This window comes from Girardinichthys multiradiatus, chromosome 4 (genome assembly GCF_021462225.1).
Source record: "Girardinichthys multiradiatus isolate DD_20200921_A chromosome 4, DD_fGirMul_XY1, whole genome shotgun sequence".
NCBI classification, from domain to species: domain Eukaryota; kingdom Metazoa; phylum Chordata; class Actinopteri; order Cyprinodontiformes; family Goodeidae; genus Girardinichthys; species Girardinichthys multiradiatus.
Genome location: NC_061797.1, coordinates 34609740 through 34624070, shown reverse-complemented (window position 1 = coordinate 34624070; position 14331 = coordinate 34609740). Strand labels below are relative to the sequence as shown.

The following is a 14331-nucleotide window of genomic DNA, read 5'->3' as shown; positions in this document are numbered from 1 at the left end:
CCAAGCCTTGCATTCAGCTTTCCCATTTTATTTCTGCAACACAAACACAAGCCCACACATTTGCAAGCAGACAGGCTGACGTCACAGAGTCACTTAAAACCTCTGCTCTCCCACTCCACTTTGTTTCACTTCATTTCACTCCAAAAGCCTGCGTATCAACAGAAGGCAGAAAGAAGTATACCAAAACCCGGTACTTCCAGATGTTATGTCATACATCAGCACTCAGCATTTATTATTTAATCATATATTAAACTCCTGATTATAAGAACAGTCAAGATGAAATAAGCCTGCTTTTCTCTGCATGTATTTATTGTATCTAATGTAGTTCTTCTGACATATTCTAGATGTTTTTCAGGATACATACTGAATCTGAAGAGCCTCTCATAGCAGCAGATAGTTTGCATGTAGCCACTGCAGCTGCTGCTTTGGCCGTCACTCAGATGCTCATCTAGCCGTGATGGAGAGAGAAGCAGCTCTGAAAATGGAAAAGGCTTCAGTCCCCTGATTCAGCCTTTAAGCTGCTTTAGAGGATTGCAGAGTATTTTTTTCTCTTGCTCCCTCTAAAATAGACAGCTGACACTGGCTCTGAACCAGAACAGGAGAGAGCAGGGCGCTCTGAGCTTTCAGTGCGTGGCTGCAAACTCAGGGCAGAAAGTGTCCAAGCTGCTTTGTCTTGGCTTTATAATCTGCTCCTGGGAGACACGTGACAGGAGGGGTTGCTGCCAGGAAAGTCCTGCTGCTCCTATTGGGGATGCTAAGTAGGCATCTGTCCAAGCTGACTAGACTTTGTCGGGGTCAAGCCAAATATTTCACTGAATCAGATTTTTCTTTGTTGCAGCAGCATTCATGGTGTATAGCCTACATACCCAGTCCTCTCAGTGACATCACAAAGAGGACTGGAAATGTGGGTGGTATTAAACTTTTAGTCTTGCAGCTAACAGGACGGAAACAGTTTTCTGCTGTGTTGAATTCCTCATGAATACATTCATACCTTCTACATATAAAGGTAACAGTCAGAAGCAACATCTTCAGAATTCAGTAAGCTTGGTTTCACGGAGCTTGGAGAAACTAAGAAAGTATGAAGTATAATCAGAAATGTGGTTAGATTTTTTTTATGCAATGCATCTGTGAGCAACAAATCATAGAAAAGAGATATACTGTAATTTGTGTGCACAATGCTGAGTCAAAGTAATACTTAATGTGTCTAATGAATTACACTGGAATAGCATATGTTTTAAACATAAAATTTCAATTCAATTCAGTTTATTTATATAGCGCCAATTCACAACACATGTTATCTCAAGGCACTTCACAACAGTCAGGAACATACATTCCAATTAATCCTAACAATTGAACAGTGCAGTCAAATTCAGTTATTTATTCAAATTGTATAAAAAGTTTTTCTGTCTAAGGAAACCCAGCAGATTGCATCCAGTCAGTGACTTGCAGCATTCACTCCTCCTGGATGAGCATGTAGAGACAGTGGACAGTCACTGGCGTTGACTTTGCAGCAATCCCTCATACTGAGCATGCATGTAGCGACAGTGGAGAGGAAAAACTCCCTTTTAACAGTAAGAAACTTCCAGCAGAACCAGGCTCAGTTTGAGTGGCCATCTGCCACAACCGACTGGGGGTTTGAGAGAACAGAGCAGAGACACAAAGAGAACAAAGAAGCACTGATCCAGGAGTACTTTCTATGGGAAGGAAAAGTAAATGTTGATGGATGTAGCTCCATTACTTGTTTCACCTAGAAAGAAAGAACAGATAAACTCTGAGCCAGTTTTCAAGGTTAGAGTCTGAAAGCGAGCACATAGTTAGTCACAGTAAACAATTGCCATGTCTAGGAGAGAGAAAGGGTTAAACACTGAAAGACAGGGCCATGTGGGTCATCGGTAGAAGGTGAGCATTTAGTTGTTGCCAGCAGAAGCTTGGACGATGCCCTTCTCCAGAAAGGTGTCACAGGTAGACACAGAGCCAGGCCAGGTGTAGCTTCTAGGAAGAGAAAAGAGAGAGAACAAAGTTAAAAGCTGAAATAACAGCAAATAATGCAAAATTGGAGAGTAGTGTGAGAATGTAGCGAAGAGGGTGAAAGTGGTCATTACATCCTCCAGCAGCCTAAGGCTATAGCAGCATAACTACAGAGATAGCTCAGGATAACCTTAGCCACTCTAACATGTGCATTCTAATATGTATGAGTAAATGTGTGACGGGATTAGCTGTTGAGGAAAAGTATCATCTCTCAGCTGGAAACTTTGCAGTCTGTCACTATTACAATGAAAAGACATTGAATTTCGTATTGTTTCATTATATTACTTACTTGTAAATTACTTTGGATTAAATGATCTGCTAAATCAAAGTAGCTAACATGCAGCGGAGCTCAAAACCATGTTACAGCTTCCCTTTTACTAATGGCTCCCCGCTTTTCAGGTTATCCAGTGTGTTTACTCCATGGAGATGATCATTCAACAGATGCTTGCACATTTTTATAGTGATCACTTTTGTTAATCCTATTCAAAGCATTCCTGTTTCACTTTAATCTGGTTTACTGAATTTTTTGTTTTTTTGTTTTTTGGATCAATCAAGTGTACTTTTTTTTTCCTGTACCTTTTTGACATTAGTTCGTGATTAGTTTGTGTCCTCGGTAGAGGTTTCTGGCTCTTTATTATTTTAAACACTATTACACAGCATATCTAATGCTTAGCTTTTTGTATCTTCAAATAAATCTGATTCAGTAAATTAAAAATGCATTTTGTAACAAATATTTTATTTGAGGAATCCATATAAGTTGCTATGGAGAAAAGTGTCAATGTGGCATAAGGTATCATGTTTCACATCAAATGTAGAGAAAATGGCTACTATGTACTTTATTAAAAAGAAATGCAAATCCTTTCCTAACATTAGTGTAAATGGGTAAATAATAAAAAAGAAACTCAGTTCTAATACCTTAGTATTACCTTCCACCATGACTTTTAAACAGCATGTAATAGAAGAGTCAAACTTTGAGGTACGATCTTGCAGATTTCAAATATGTCAGAAATTCACTCTCAGTAAAAGCATGTTTAATAATTAATTGGTTAATTAGTTTTCTAAATCCCTGTGATGGACTGGCAACCTCACCAGGGTGTACCCCACCTACCACCCATAGGCTGCTGGAGATAGGCACCAGCTTCCCCGCGACCCGCTATGAAAGACGAGGTAGAAAATGACTCACTGACTGAGTTTTCTAAATCCAATGATTATGTCTTATTTACTTTACTGCATTTAAATTTGGTCACAAGCTAATAAGATCACCGTGAAGCTTTTTGAGTCAATTCAGAAACAAGCTTTAATAACATAAGAAAACACAACAGTGCATGACTGTTGTGTACATACTAAACATAATATGCTAAATTTCGACAACATGATCATATTTGCAGATATATGCTTGGTCTCAAACGTTATTCCTAATAATGCACCTCCATCTCCATTTATCTAATGTAACAAAAAAAAACAAAAAAACACCTTTTAGACAATCAGCTTTCTCATTTGAAGCCAAAAAGGCATGGAGTATGCTCCTCAACACACTGTGTTTTTTATTTAGAGAAGCAAGAAAATAGATTTTAGAAGAAGAAATATCAATATATAGATTTTACAAGTATGTTTAACTAGCTTTTTATTGTTTTAGATATTATGTGATTTATGTATAATTAACTGGGAAAAAAAAACAACTATAATCTGGTCCAGTAAATATTTTCTTTTTGAGCTCTATGCATTCTGTAGCTACATGGTCCTAGATAAAAACAAAAACAAATACAATTAAAATTTAATGTCCTAAACTTTTTACTGCAGTTCAATCTTCAAGATGTGTGCTGAATTGTGCTATCCACATTATTCGCTTTTTGTGGGGTGGAGCTATTAGAAATCTGTTCAATGGCGCCTATCAGTGGACATCTGATAATAACGCAGTTTAGTTTAGTATTTTACTTCTGACTCTGAGCACAGGGTGGCGCTAAGACACCATTCGCCGGGCAGCTGCGAAGGGCAGCGGAAAAAGCCGAGGCGAAGCCCCGGAAGCTTCGTCGTTAGTGGTCACTGTCAGCTCGTTGTTTGAGCGATGTGCTCTATCTGCCGATGCCCCACCGTGTCGGCTGTGGGTTTAATATAAATGGGAGTAGAAATATAGTGATACGGAGTTCCTGCTCACGAAATAAAGACTGCAAAGGTATGTAATTCAGCTGACAGTGCTAAGGTATTTACATACATACTGCTAGCATGCTAGCGCTTGCTAGCTTCCCTCAGCGGCTAGTTAGCCAGCTAGATTCAGCAGCCTGCTCGGTGTTGATGAGGGAAATCGGGGTAGATGGAGTCGTTTGAACTTAAGGTGTCGGATTGGACCGTGACATTTATTATTAACAGGAGGGACAACATGTATATGGTGCTTTTGACTTGCTCATAGCTTTGCCGTACTGATTGCAGATGATACAAGTGATGGTGTTGGTTTAGCAGTCCTATTATTACAAAGGTTGTTTTGATCCACAAATGAAAATAAGAATGGATTTAGACCAACATGTTGGGACTGATTGGGTCTGTGTAAACAAGGACTAGAACACACTATTTGGAAAGAAAATAACAAATGCAGTGTCACCTCATTAGGAGAATGATGGGTGTGTTTCTGGTAATTACTTGGCGAATCCTACATGACTCCCAGAGAGGAAGTAGGATTTATTTAACTGTGGTTTACATAAATCTGTTAACCACTGTTTACAGATTTATGTGGTCCCTTTGTGGTACTTTGCTATTAAAATTTACTGACGCATATTTAGAAGTATTTAGTATATACTTGCTGATGGATAAAAACGTTGGTTCTGTGTTTCAATTAGGTTTCTAATTAGTATTTCACAGTAAATCTGCGAGTTGGAATTTATTCTGCAATGAGGCATTTTCCATTCTTTTCAGGTGTCTGCCAACATTACCATCTCTGCAGATGTGCTTCTTCCCTAATGGTGCTCTGCACACCACAGCATGTTGTTGTAAAGCTCAGTAATATCAGGTATGTTGCCCCTGAAATTGATTTCCTTAAATTCCAGAAAACCAAGGTTGTTAGCTGTTTGTGCAAGATGGCAGTTTGTCTTATTTAAAAGATGGGAAACTTCATTCTGGGGTTGGCTGATAGAAACAATATTGTAAAGTAGGAGAAATGAGTAGCAGCAGGCTGCTTTGGGCATCCTTGGTTAAATGGATTATTTAAAGCGGCAACAATAAGTTTTTCCCCCCGATCAATTCTGGTTTTCCTGGAGGTCTCACGTGTCGATTCCAAACTTTACCATTCCAGATTTGTTTTAAGGCTATAACAGAAATAGGAAGCGAAAATGTGCTGCAGGTTCTTTTATACATTGAGTTTTGTTTTGAATCCAACAAAAAATAAAGCTATTACAAGAAATCCCCATTCATGCATAAAAACATATGTTCTTAACTTTTATCTGTTTTTCTACCCTAATTTAAAAGAGGTTATCAATTTGTATCACAAGAAAGAGGATTTTACAAAGAGCTACAAAAGATCTCATTTCTCAGGAAAATATGGTTTTGCTGTTTCTTAGACAGACTTTAGCACTGGTGTTTTAGTTGAATTAAATGATTAAATAAACTACCATGTGGTGATCAAAATCAATTTATAATTACATTCAGTTAATTTATAAAGCATCGAGTGATTTTACAAAACAAACAGATTCAATTCAGGCTTGAATAGGAAGTTATTTAGTTTATTGTAGTTAGTTGATTGACCTTTTTTTTCCCCCTACTTTTATTTATTCATTAAAAAAAACATTCTCATATCCAGTTTGTTATACCAAGCATCTAGAAGGTTGTCTTCAGCGTCTAAAACAAGCCTGGAGTTAAAACAGGTATATCCAGTTCGGAAGACAACTATGAGTATAAAATACAGTACAGACCAAAAGTTTGGACACACCTTCTCATTCAAAGAGTTTTCTTTATTTTCATGATTATGAATATTGTAGCTTCACACTGAAGACATCAAAACTATGAATTAAGACATGTGGAATTATATACTGAACAAAAAACTGTGAAACAACTTAAAAAATGTCTAATATTCTAGGTTCTTCAAAGTAGCCACCTTTTGCTTTGATTACTGCTCTGCACACTCTTGGCATTCTGTTGATGAGCTTCAAGAGGTAGTCACCTGAAATGGTTTTCACTTCACAGGTGTGCCCGGTCAGGTTTAATAAGTGGGATTTCAAGGCTTATAAATGGGGTTGGGACCATCAGTTGTGTTGTGCAGGAGGTGGATACAGTACACAGCTGATAGTCCTACTGAATAGATTGTTAGAATTTGTATTATGGCAAGAAAAAAGCAGCTAAGTAAAGAAAAACGAGTGGCCATCATTACTTTAAGAAATGAAGGTCAGTCAGTCAAAACAATTGGGAAAACTTTCAAAGTGTCTCCAAGTGCAGTGGCAAAAACCATCAAGCACTACAAAGAAACTGGCTCACATGAGGACCGCCCCAGGAAAGGAAGACCAAGAGTCACTTCTGCTGCGGACGATAAGTTCATCCAAGTCACCAGCCCCAGAAATCGCAGGTTAACAGCAGCTCAGATTAGAGAACAGGTCAATGCCACACAGAGTTCTAGCAGCAGACACATCTCTAGAACAACTGTTAAGAGGAGACTGTGTGAATCAGGCCTTCATGGTAAAATAGCTGCTAGGAAACCACTGCTGAGGACAGGCAACAAGCAGAAGAGACTTGTTTAGGCTAAAGAACACAAGGAATGGACATTAGACCAGTGGAAATCTGTGCTTTGGTCTGATGAGTCCAAGTTTGAGATCGTTGGTTTCAACCACCGTGTCTTTGTGCGGCGCAGAAGAGGTGAACGGATGGACTTTACATGCCTGGTTCCCACCGTGAAGCATGGAGGAGGAGGTGTGATGGTGTGGAGGTGCTTTGCTGGTGACACTGTTGGGGATTTATTCAAAATTGAAGGCATACTGAACCAGCATGGCTACCACAGCATCTTGTAGTGGCATGATATTCCATCCGGTTTGCGTTTAGTTGGACCATCATTTATTTTTCAACAGGACAATGACCCCAAACACACCTCCAGGCTGTGTAAGGGCTATTTGACCAAGAAGGAGAGTGATGGGGTGCTGCGCCAGATGACTTGGCCTCCACAGTCACCGGACCTGAACCCAATCGAGATGGTGTGGAGTGAGCTGGACCACAGAGTGAAGGCAAAAGGGCCAACAAGTGCTAAGCATCTCTGGGAACTCCTTCAAGACTGTTGGAAAACCATTTCAGGTGACTACCTCTTGAAGCTCATCAACAGAATGCCAAGAGTGTGCAGAGCAGTAATCAAAGCAAAAGGTGGCTACTTTGAAGAACCTAGAATATAAGACATATTTTCAGTTGTTTGACACTTTTTTGTTCAGTATATAATTCCACACGTGTTAATTCATAGTTTTGATGCCTTCAGTGTGAAGCTACAATATTCAGTCATGAAAATAAAGAAAACTCTTTGAATGAGAAGGTGTGTCCAAACTTTTGGTCTGTTCTGAATATATTCCATATAAGTTGCACAACTAAAAAAAACCAGAACGCATGTACTGTCGCAAACACCTTAAACACTGACAAATAAGCAAAACAGCAGTTAATTTTAAAATAAAGGGTGGTGCCCCGTGGAATATAGCATCATTGTGGCCTGTGCAGCATAACTGGTCTTACAAAGAGAACAGCTACAGTTGAGGTTACTAAAGCGCAGATCAGATTCCTCCTGTGTATAAGATGATGTCAGACTTTTAAACCCTGAGCATAATTTTACTGCCATGTCTAAAACTGTTTGTGGTTCTACTGTGATTTCAAACTCTTTACTGCTTCCCAAAAACATAGTCACATTTTTAATAAAGAGTCAAATTTAAGCATTAGAAAAATAGAAACAGCTGGGGCATCAGCAGCTGTATTTTAACGGTTAGTAAAGAGAGAAGCTGCCAACCTGTTTTGAATTGCGGGATCAGTTTATCTAATTGTTTCTAATATTCAAACTTATCTGTCCATCTTCTCCAGTTGTGGCACACGCTCATATAGATAATATATTTACAACCTTGATAGTCAGCTGTGTTGAAAGGAAATATCTGCCTAATTAGCTCTGAAGCAATGCAGGGGATTGCTTGTAGTTTAAAGGAGGAGCATGAATAAAGCTGCTTGAGATAAGTGAATCTTTTAAAAATCCATTAAATTTTGTTGTTTGTTTTTTTTTTGTCAAAATGGAGACAAAGGAGGAAAACAACCCAACATTTGTCCATTTGAGTTCTGTGATCCATCTGTGTTTTGGCACAGAGAGACAGACGTTTTTAGAAATGATCCCCTGCTAATCTGAGTAAATTGCAGTGTGGGTTTCCTCTTGTTTTATTCAGTTTGAGTTGTTTATCTTGAAGCTGTGGACTTTGTCTCTCCTGTTTCTACTGAATGTTATCCTACAACCTTGGCTTGAAAAGAGAAGTGGAAAGCTATGATTACTCGTGCCTCTTACGGGGGGGGCAGCATGTAGTTTAGTGCAAGGCTGTGTACCAGTAACCATATTTTCAGTTTTTCCTAATAATGTAAAATGAAATGAAAGCAGTTGACAGTCCGTTTCCTCAAATGTTCTTCTCTCAAGCTGTTGTGAAAAATATCTGAGGAAACGTATTATTTTATCAAGTTTGGAAATAAAGCCAGAAAATAAACTTGCTGTCAGTTTTACTCAAAATATTTCTTTTCTCCCGCAGGGCAGGATGCAGTCTTCAAACCACCGGCTACGAGATATGGATCAGCACCACCCACTGCTTTCAGCCGGTGCAGACGTAGAGACGGGCAGCCTGGGAGCTGGAGTGATGGTTGGAGGTCCAAACTCGGGCCACACTGCAGGGAACCGCACAGTCTGGTTCATTCAGGACAGCTGCGGTATGGTGTGCGCAACCATGACTTGGTTCCTGGTGCTGTACGCCGAGTTTGTGGTGAACTTTGTCATGCTTCTGCCCGCCAAAAACTTTTGGTACTCCTTACTGAACGGAGCCACCTTCAACTCCCTGGCTGTGCTTGCGCTGGCATCCCACCTGCGTACGATGTTGACCGACCCAGTAAGGACTTCCAACATAATAAAAGTGGGCAATATTTAAACATAAATGCAAAGTGGAGTGAAAGAGGGGCTTCACTGAGACAAAGTTTTTGCTTTTAAATTGTGTACTACTCTGCATATAAAGGTAGTCATTTACATTTATTATAGTTCTCAGTCAGAAAAGAGTGTAAGTTGCAGCACCGCCACAATGTCTTGGAGTCACTTGCCGATATAATGTTTGGCGCTGACCTGGTGGATAATTCGTTATAGGATGCTCTGTGTGTTGATTCTGGAGAGTAGCTTGTTTAAATCAGTCTTTTAGTTTAATTCAACGCCAGAGTTCACATTTTCACCCTAGCTGATAAATTAGGAATGCTCTTTGACATCTGTTCACGGCATTCTACTTTGACTGTTTCCATGTAAGTTTTAAACACATTTCCAGTCAGACAGTTAATTGACTAGAAGTAAATTAAATTAATCACTGGCACTACCTTGTGGTACTCTCCACGGGAGTTGAGCCAAGGTGGAGATACAGTTATTAATGCAAACACTGAAATGTCTCTCTGAGAGAATTGAAATACAATGAACCTTACTTCATTCATTGGGTTTTGTGCCTCATGTTTAACTTGTTACTTGTGTCTAAATGAGACTAAACTTGACTTCTCTGAACTTAATGCAAAATGTATCAGTGTGGTTCTTTGTAACTAATTGGAGTTGTTTTCTTGCCTTGACTACGCTTCAGGGTGCAGTTCCTAAGGGCAATGCAACCAAGGAGTACATGGATAGTTTGCAGCTTAAGCCTGGTGAGGTCATCTACAAATGCCCAAAGTGTTGCAGCATCAAACCTGAAAGAGCACACCACTGCAGGTCAGTCTGACACAGCAGGCAAAGATTGACTAAATAAATGGTAAATGGACCAAACCTATATAGCAACATATTTTCAGAGTAAACATTTAAAAGACAGTGGACTTAAAACAAGGTTTCAGCTTTATCAGTTAGTCTTTATATAGGTGCTTTTTGCCTTTTCAAACTACCAATAAACAGCTAACTAAACACAGAATGAAAAACTACGACCAAGCTCATTTTCCTTTTTAGATATTTCCAAAAACTGTTTACGAATCCATTCATTTTGCCGCTAGTTAACCTATCTCTCCTCCCTGCAGTATTTGTAAACGATGCATCCGGAAGATGGATCATCACTGTCCCTGGGTCAATAACTGCGTAGGAGAAAAGAATCAGAGATTCTTTGTTCTTTTTACTGTAAGTACACAGACGTTGGAAAGGAAGGAAGTGGTGAGTAGCAAGAGGGTGCGGCAGAAACGAGCAAATCTTTTGAAATGTTATAATAGCTGTAGTGCGGTAGGCATGACTCTCATTTTCTGTTACTTCATTTTTAAATATGAATAGGTATTATAATATTCCTATTTTGTGGAGGGATACATTTCCCTCCATCTCAGCTGGGTTTTGCTGTACTGGACAGCAGGACAAGGCCTACATTCAATGTGCACTCATCTGGGACTCCCTTGATAAGATCAGCACTTTTTATGACTCTATATGCTGACTGGATTGTTCTAAACATAGAAAAATACAGCTGCCATATATGGCTCAACAGTGGAACCTCGCCTGCCATTAAAATCTAATGTTTGGACTTGTTTCACACTTTAATTGCTAGAAAACTAAGCTATAAAACTGCAACCACGTAGCAATCTTTTGTTTACATTTGATATTTTTATATTCTTTTCTCCACAGATGTACATAGCCTTGATTTCAGCCCATGCTCTGGGCCTCAGTGGAATGCATTTTTTCACATGCATTAAGGTGCAGTGGAACGGTAAGACTTTGAAGAATTGAATGTGTTGAAAATGTGGAGGAAATTTAGAATTGCAGCTCTAAATATGCAAGTAGAGATGCGGGCATTAGAGAATGAGGTGGAAAATAGTATTCTTCCCATTCTAGGATTGCTTGTATTCCGACATCATTTGAATTGTTCATAAAGAGCTGTTGTTGCTTCTATTTCTTCACTGTGGTCTGCAGGAATGAATCAGAAATGAACATGTTAAGATGAACATGTTCATTAATACAATGTATATTGTATTAACTGAAATTACACTTTTCCTGCTATGTGCAGAATGTGCCTCTTGCCTAAATAGGAAATACTTTCCTTGCAGCTGTGGGTTGTAGATGGTCTCTATAGCCGACCGGACTGCTGCATGACTTTTTCTACAGCTGATGGCAGATTATTAGCTCCCACTGCTTTATTGGACTGAAACTGAGAAGAGTCTCTTCTTAGTATTGAGATTTGTATGCTTTTACCCTACACCCTGTTTTAAACATACCAAAAATATGTATTTGAAACTTGCTTTTTTTTTCATAATTAATACCCATATTTAAGGTTTTCGAGTCTTGTACTATTGGAAACCTCTCATTTGCTTCCTTTCTCTGTCCTGCTCAGAGTGCAGTGACTTCTCACCGGGGGTGTCGGTTCTGCTGCTGATCTTCCTCTGTCTCGAAGCCATCCTCTTCCTCACTTTTACAGCTGTGATGTTTGGCACACAGATTCACTCTATCTGCAATGATGAGACGGTCAGTATCCATGCAGCCCCATCACCTTTGGTTGCTCTGAGTTTAGATCTGTGATTCCCTACCTGGGTGATCATTAAGCTGGAAGGCCAAAGAGACTGTTAGTATGTTTCGCACATATACAAAATTATTAGACTGATGAAAATTCTGCTGCATTTAATTCAACTTTTATGCAATAAACTACTTTATTCATCTGTTTGTGAAATTAGAATGATCTAGAATAATAGATATAGCAATTTTATAATAGCTGTTTGGGGTAAAAGTAAGAAAAGCATTTATACGGAGTTGATGCACATACATGCAAAGCAGAGTGTTTGCTTGTTTGTGGGAATTTAGCTACACAGGTCAAGCTGTTGAGCTCAGAATAAGTGATTTCAGGTTATTTTATCATTCAGTTCTACAAGCACGTCAGAGAGCGCAGCTGTTTGTCAGAATTAAAACCAGCCTAACAGTTGCAACATCCTAATATCTGGTCGCTAGACAGAGGAATGAAAGGTCAACTTGGTTTTTCTTTTTCAAAAAATAAATTAACTTGACTATTATATGGACAAATAAATGATAAATAGGTGAGGGTTTTTTTATAGTGCTACATTTACTCAGGGGAAGAAAGGGGCTCTATAGGGGGGGAAAAAATCCTCCCATTGAGATCATTTGATTAAAAAGTCACAGTTTTTTTGTTTTACTGAACCGATGTAAATGTCTTCCAGGAGATTGAGCGTCTTAAAAACGAGAAGCCCACATGGGAACGTCACATGAGATGGGACGGAATGAAATCCGTTTTTGGGGGCCCACCATCTTTTCTGTGGTGCAACCCATTCACGGGTCTGCGTCTGAGGCGTCTGTTGATGGTGACCCAGGGTCGCCGTGGTGGCTCCGAGTTTTCCGTTTGACAATCTGGGCAGAATGATGGAGATCACCCACACGTTGGCTGCGTCTAAAGCAGGATTACTTATTTGTCCGCCCTGTGAGGATTAAGATGGACCTTTTCTTTCGGACGCTGGCAATTTGGAGGGGCCGATGCACAGGCTGCTGCAGTGGGACCTCAGAGCATCTCATCTCTCACGCCCACTGGCTGTTAAACACCCAACACTGTTTGTGTTGTTCTGCGCTTGAGTTCTCAATAATTGGGCTATTCGTCTTTACTTGAGCAGCATTATGATTTGTTTGTATGGATTTTGGAAAAGCACTTACTGCAGAAATCAAGTGAAACGTTTGTTCCTCACCATCCAAGTAATGTTGGAGATGCACATATGTGATCCAGACAGTGTGTCATGAGGGATGTGAACAGCATATGATTTATTGTCAGAAGGATCTCAAAGGGAGAAATGCTCAGTACTCTTCTGGAACCAGACATGGGAATCACAGTCTAGGATATGCACTACTTTCTTCAAAACGGCCTTGTTTGTTGAGCACAATGAACTGCAGTGATTACACTATGTGCTCCAACATGCATGTAAAACAGACCTGTCAATCAGCCTGGGATTGTCTTTTAAAGAAACAGACCATTATGAACACGAGCCTTATTCTTAGTCAAGAGGACCAAATGGCTTTTCTCATCAGCTCGTCCTCTTCGTCTTGTAATTTTTCTCTTTGAGCTGATTTTTGTTGTTGTTACGTGAGCCTGTAAAGATATTCCATTTTAAGTGACTGCTGACGCCTTACCACCATGACCACTATTCAACAGCTAACTTTGATGACTCACTGGAGATGACTACTGCTGTCCTGAATCCTCATTTGGATAAGAAAGTAATTTTCTTGCCATTCATCCCTGCCTACATGCTGCTTAACATCTCTGGAGTGTTTCTGAAATAATAAGTCAGATCACTGATATGTCTCCCTGTATTTTCACCTCAAAATAATCAAGGCCGTAGATTGAATGTTATTTAGTCTGAACTGTTTTCTTTTTGTGTTTTTCTTTAAGCGGTCAATTGGAGGAGACTTTTCTAAGCGGTTAGGAATACACAAGAATATGACAAGGAGATTGCATTGCATTCAGACTCTGAAACAACCTCAGAAGCTGCTCAAGACAGAGCCAAGTCTGAGACATGGTTGGTTTGCATGCTGCTTGGCAACTGTGTGGTGCAACGTTTGTTAAAGAGGACTCTGGAACTCTAGCACATCAATGGACTACACAACCAAGCTTTTTTTTCTTTGTGAACTCACTTATGATTGGAAGTAGTTTTATTATTCAGGCTTTAATACTGAACCATGTTTTAGGAAACTCAGCAGATGCTTGCAAGGCCTTTATTTTCCATTTGACCACTGTATAAGTTTAACCCTTCATTATCTGTAAGCAGGGCAGGAAGTGATATCTTTCAGGTGTTTTATTAGAGCGCTTAAGCTGTTAAAATAATAAAGATGCCCACCTTTGAATTTTCCCTTGGCAGAAGTCATATGTCTGGAAGCACTTGAGACTGATGCTTCCTGAATTTAAAGTTAAGTATTGTTTAAAAGGCTAGTAGTGCTCAAGTATTATCAAATTGACCCTCTTAAGTCTCATATCCTCAGTTGTTTAATGATATACTGCTGTTATGTCTTATCTGTGGTGGTCAGGAGGGGATACTCTCAGCTGTTTACATTGCATATTATTATTAAAACCTCTAAGGACATGGTGATTTTATTTTTTTGTTTTGTTTTTAGGAAATACGCTGTCATAAGAATGTAAGACC

At 39.4% G+C, this 14331-nt stretch overlaps 1 protein-coding gene across 1 annotated transcript; it reads left to right on the top strand.

Moving 5' to 3' along the window:
- Nucleotides 1-4010: 4010 nt before the first annotated feature.
- On the top strand, nt 4011-14271 carry zdhhc7 (zinc finger DHHC-type palmitoyltransferase 7). Its single transcript, XM_047362335.1, has 8 exons — nt 4011-4201; nt 4936-5029; nt 8754-9104; nt 9825-9949; nt 10246-10342; nt 10832-10913; nt 11535-11665; nt 12370-14271. The coding sequence occupies exons 3-8, from the start codon at nt 8760-8762 to the stop codon at nt 12550-12552; spliced, it is 963 nt and encodes a 320-aa protein (XP_047218291.1). The 5' UTR covers nt 4011-4201; nt 4936-5029; nt 8754-8759; the 3' UTR covers nt 12553-14271.
- Nucleotides 14272-14331: the final 60 nt, after the last annotated feature.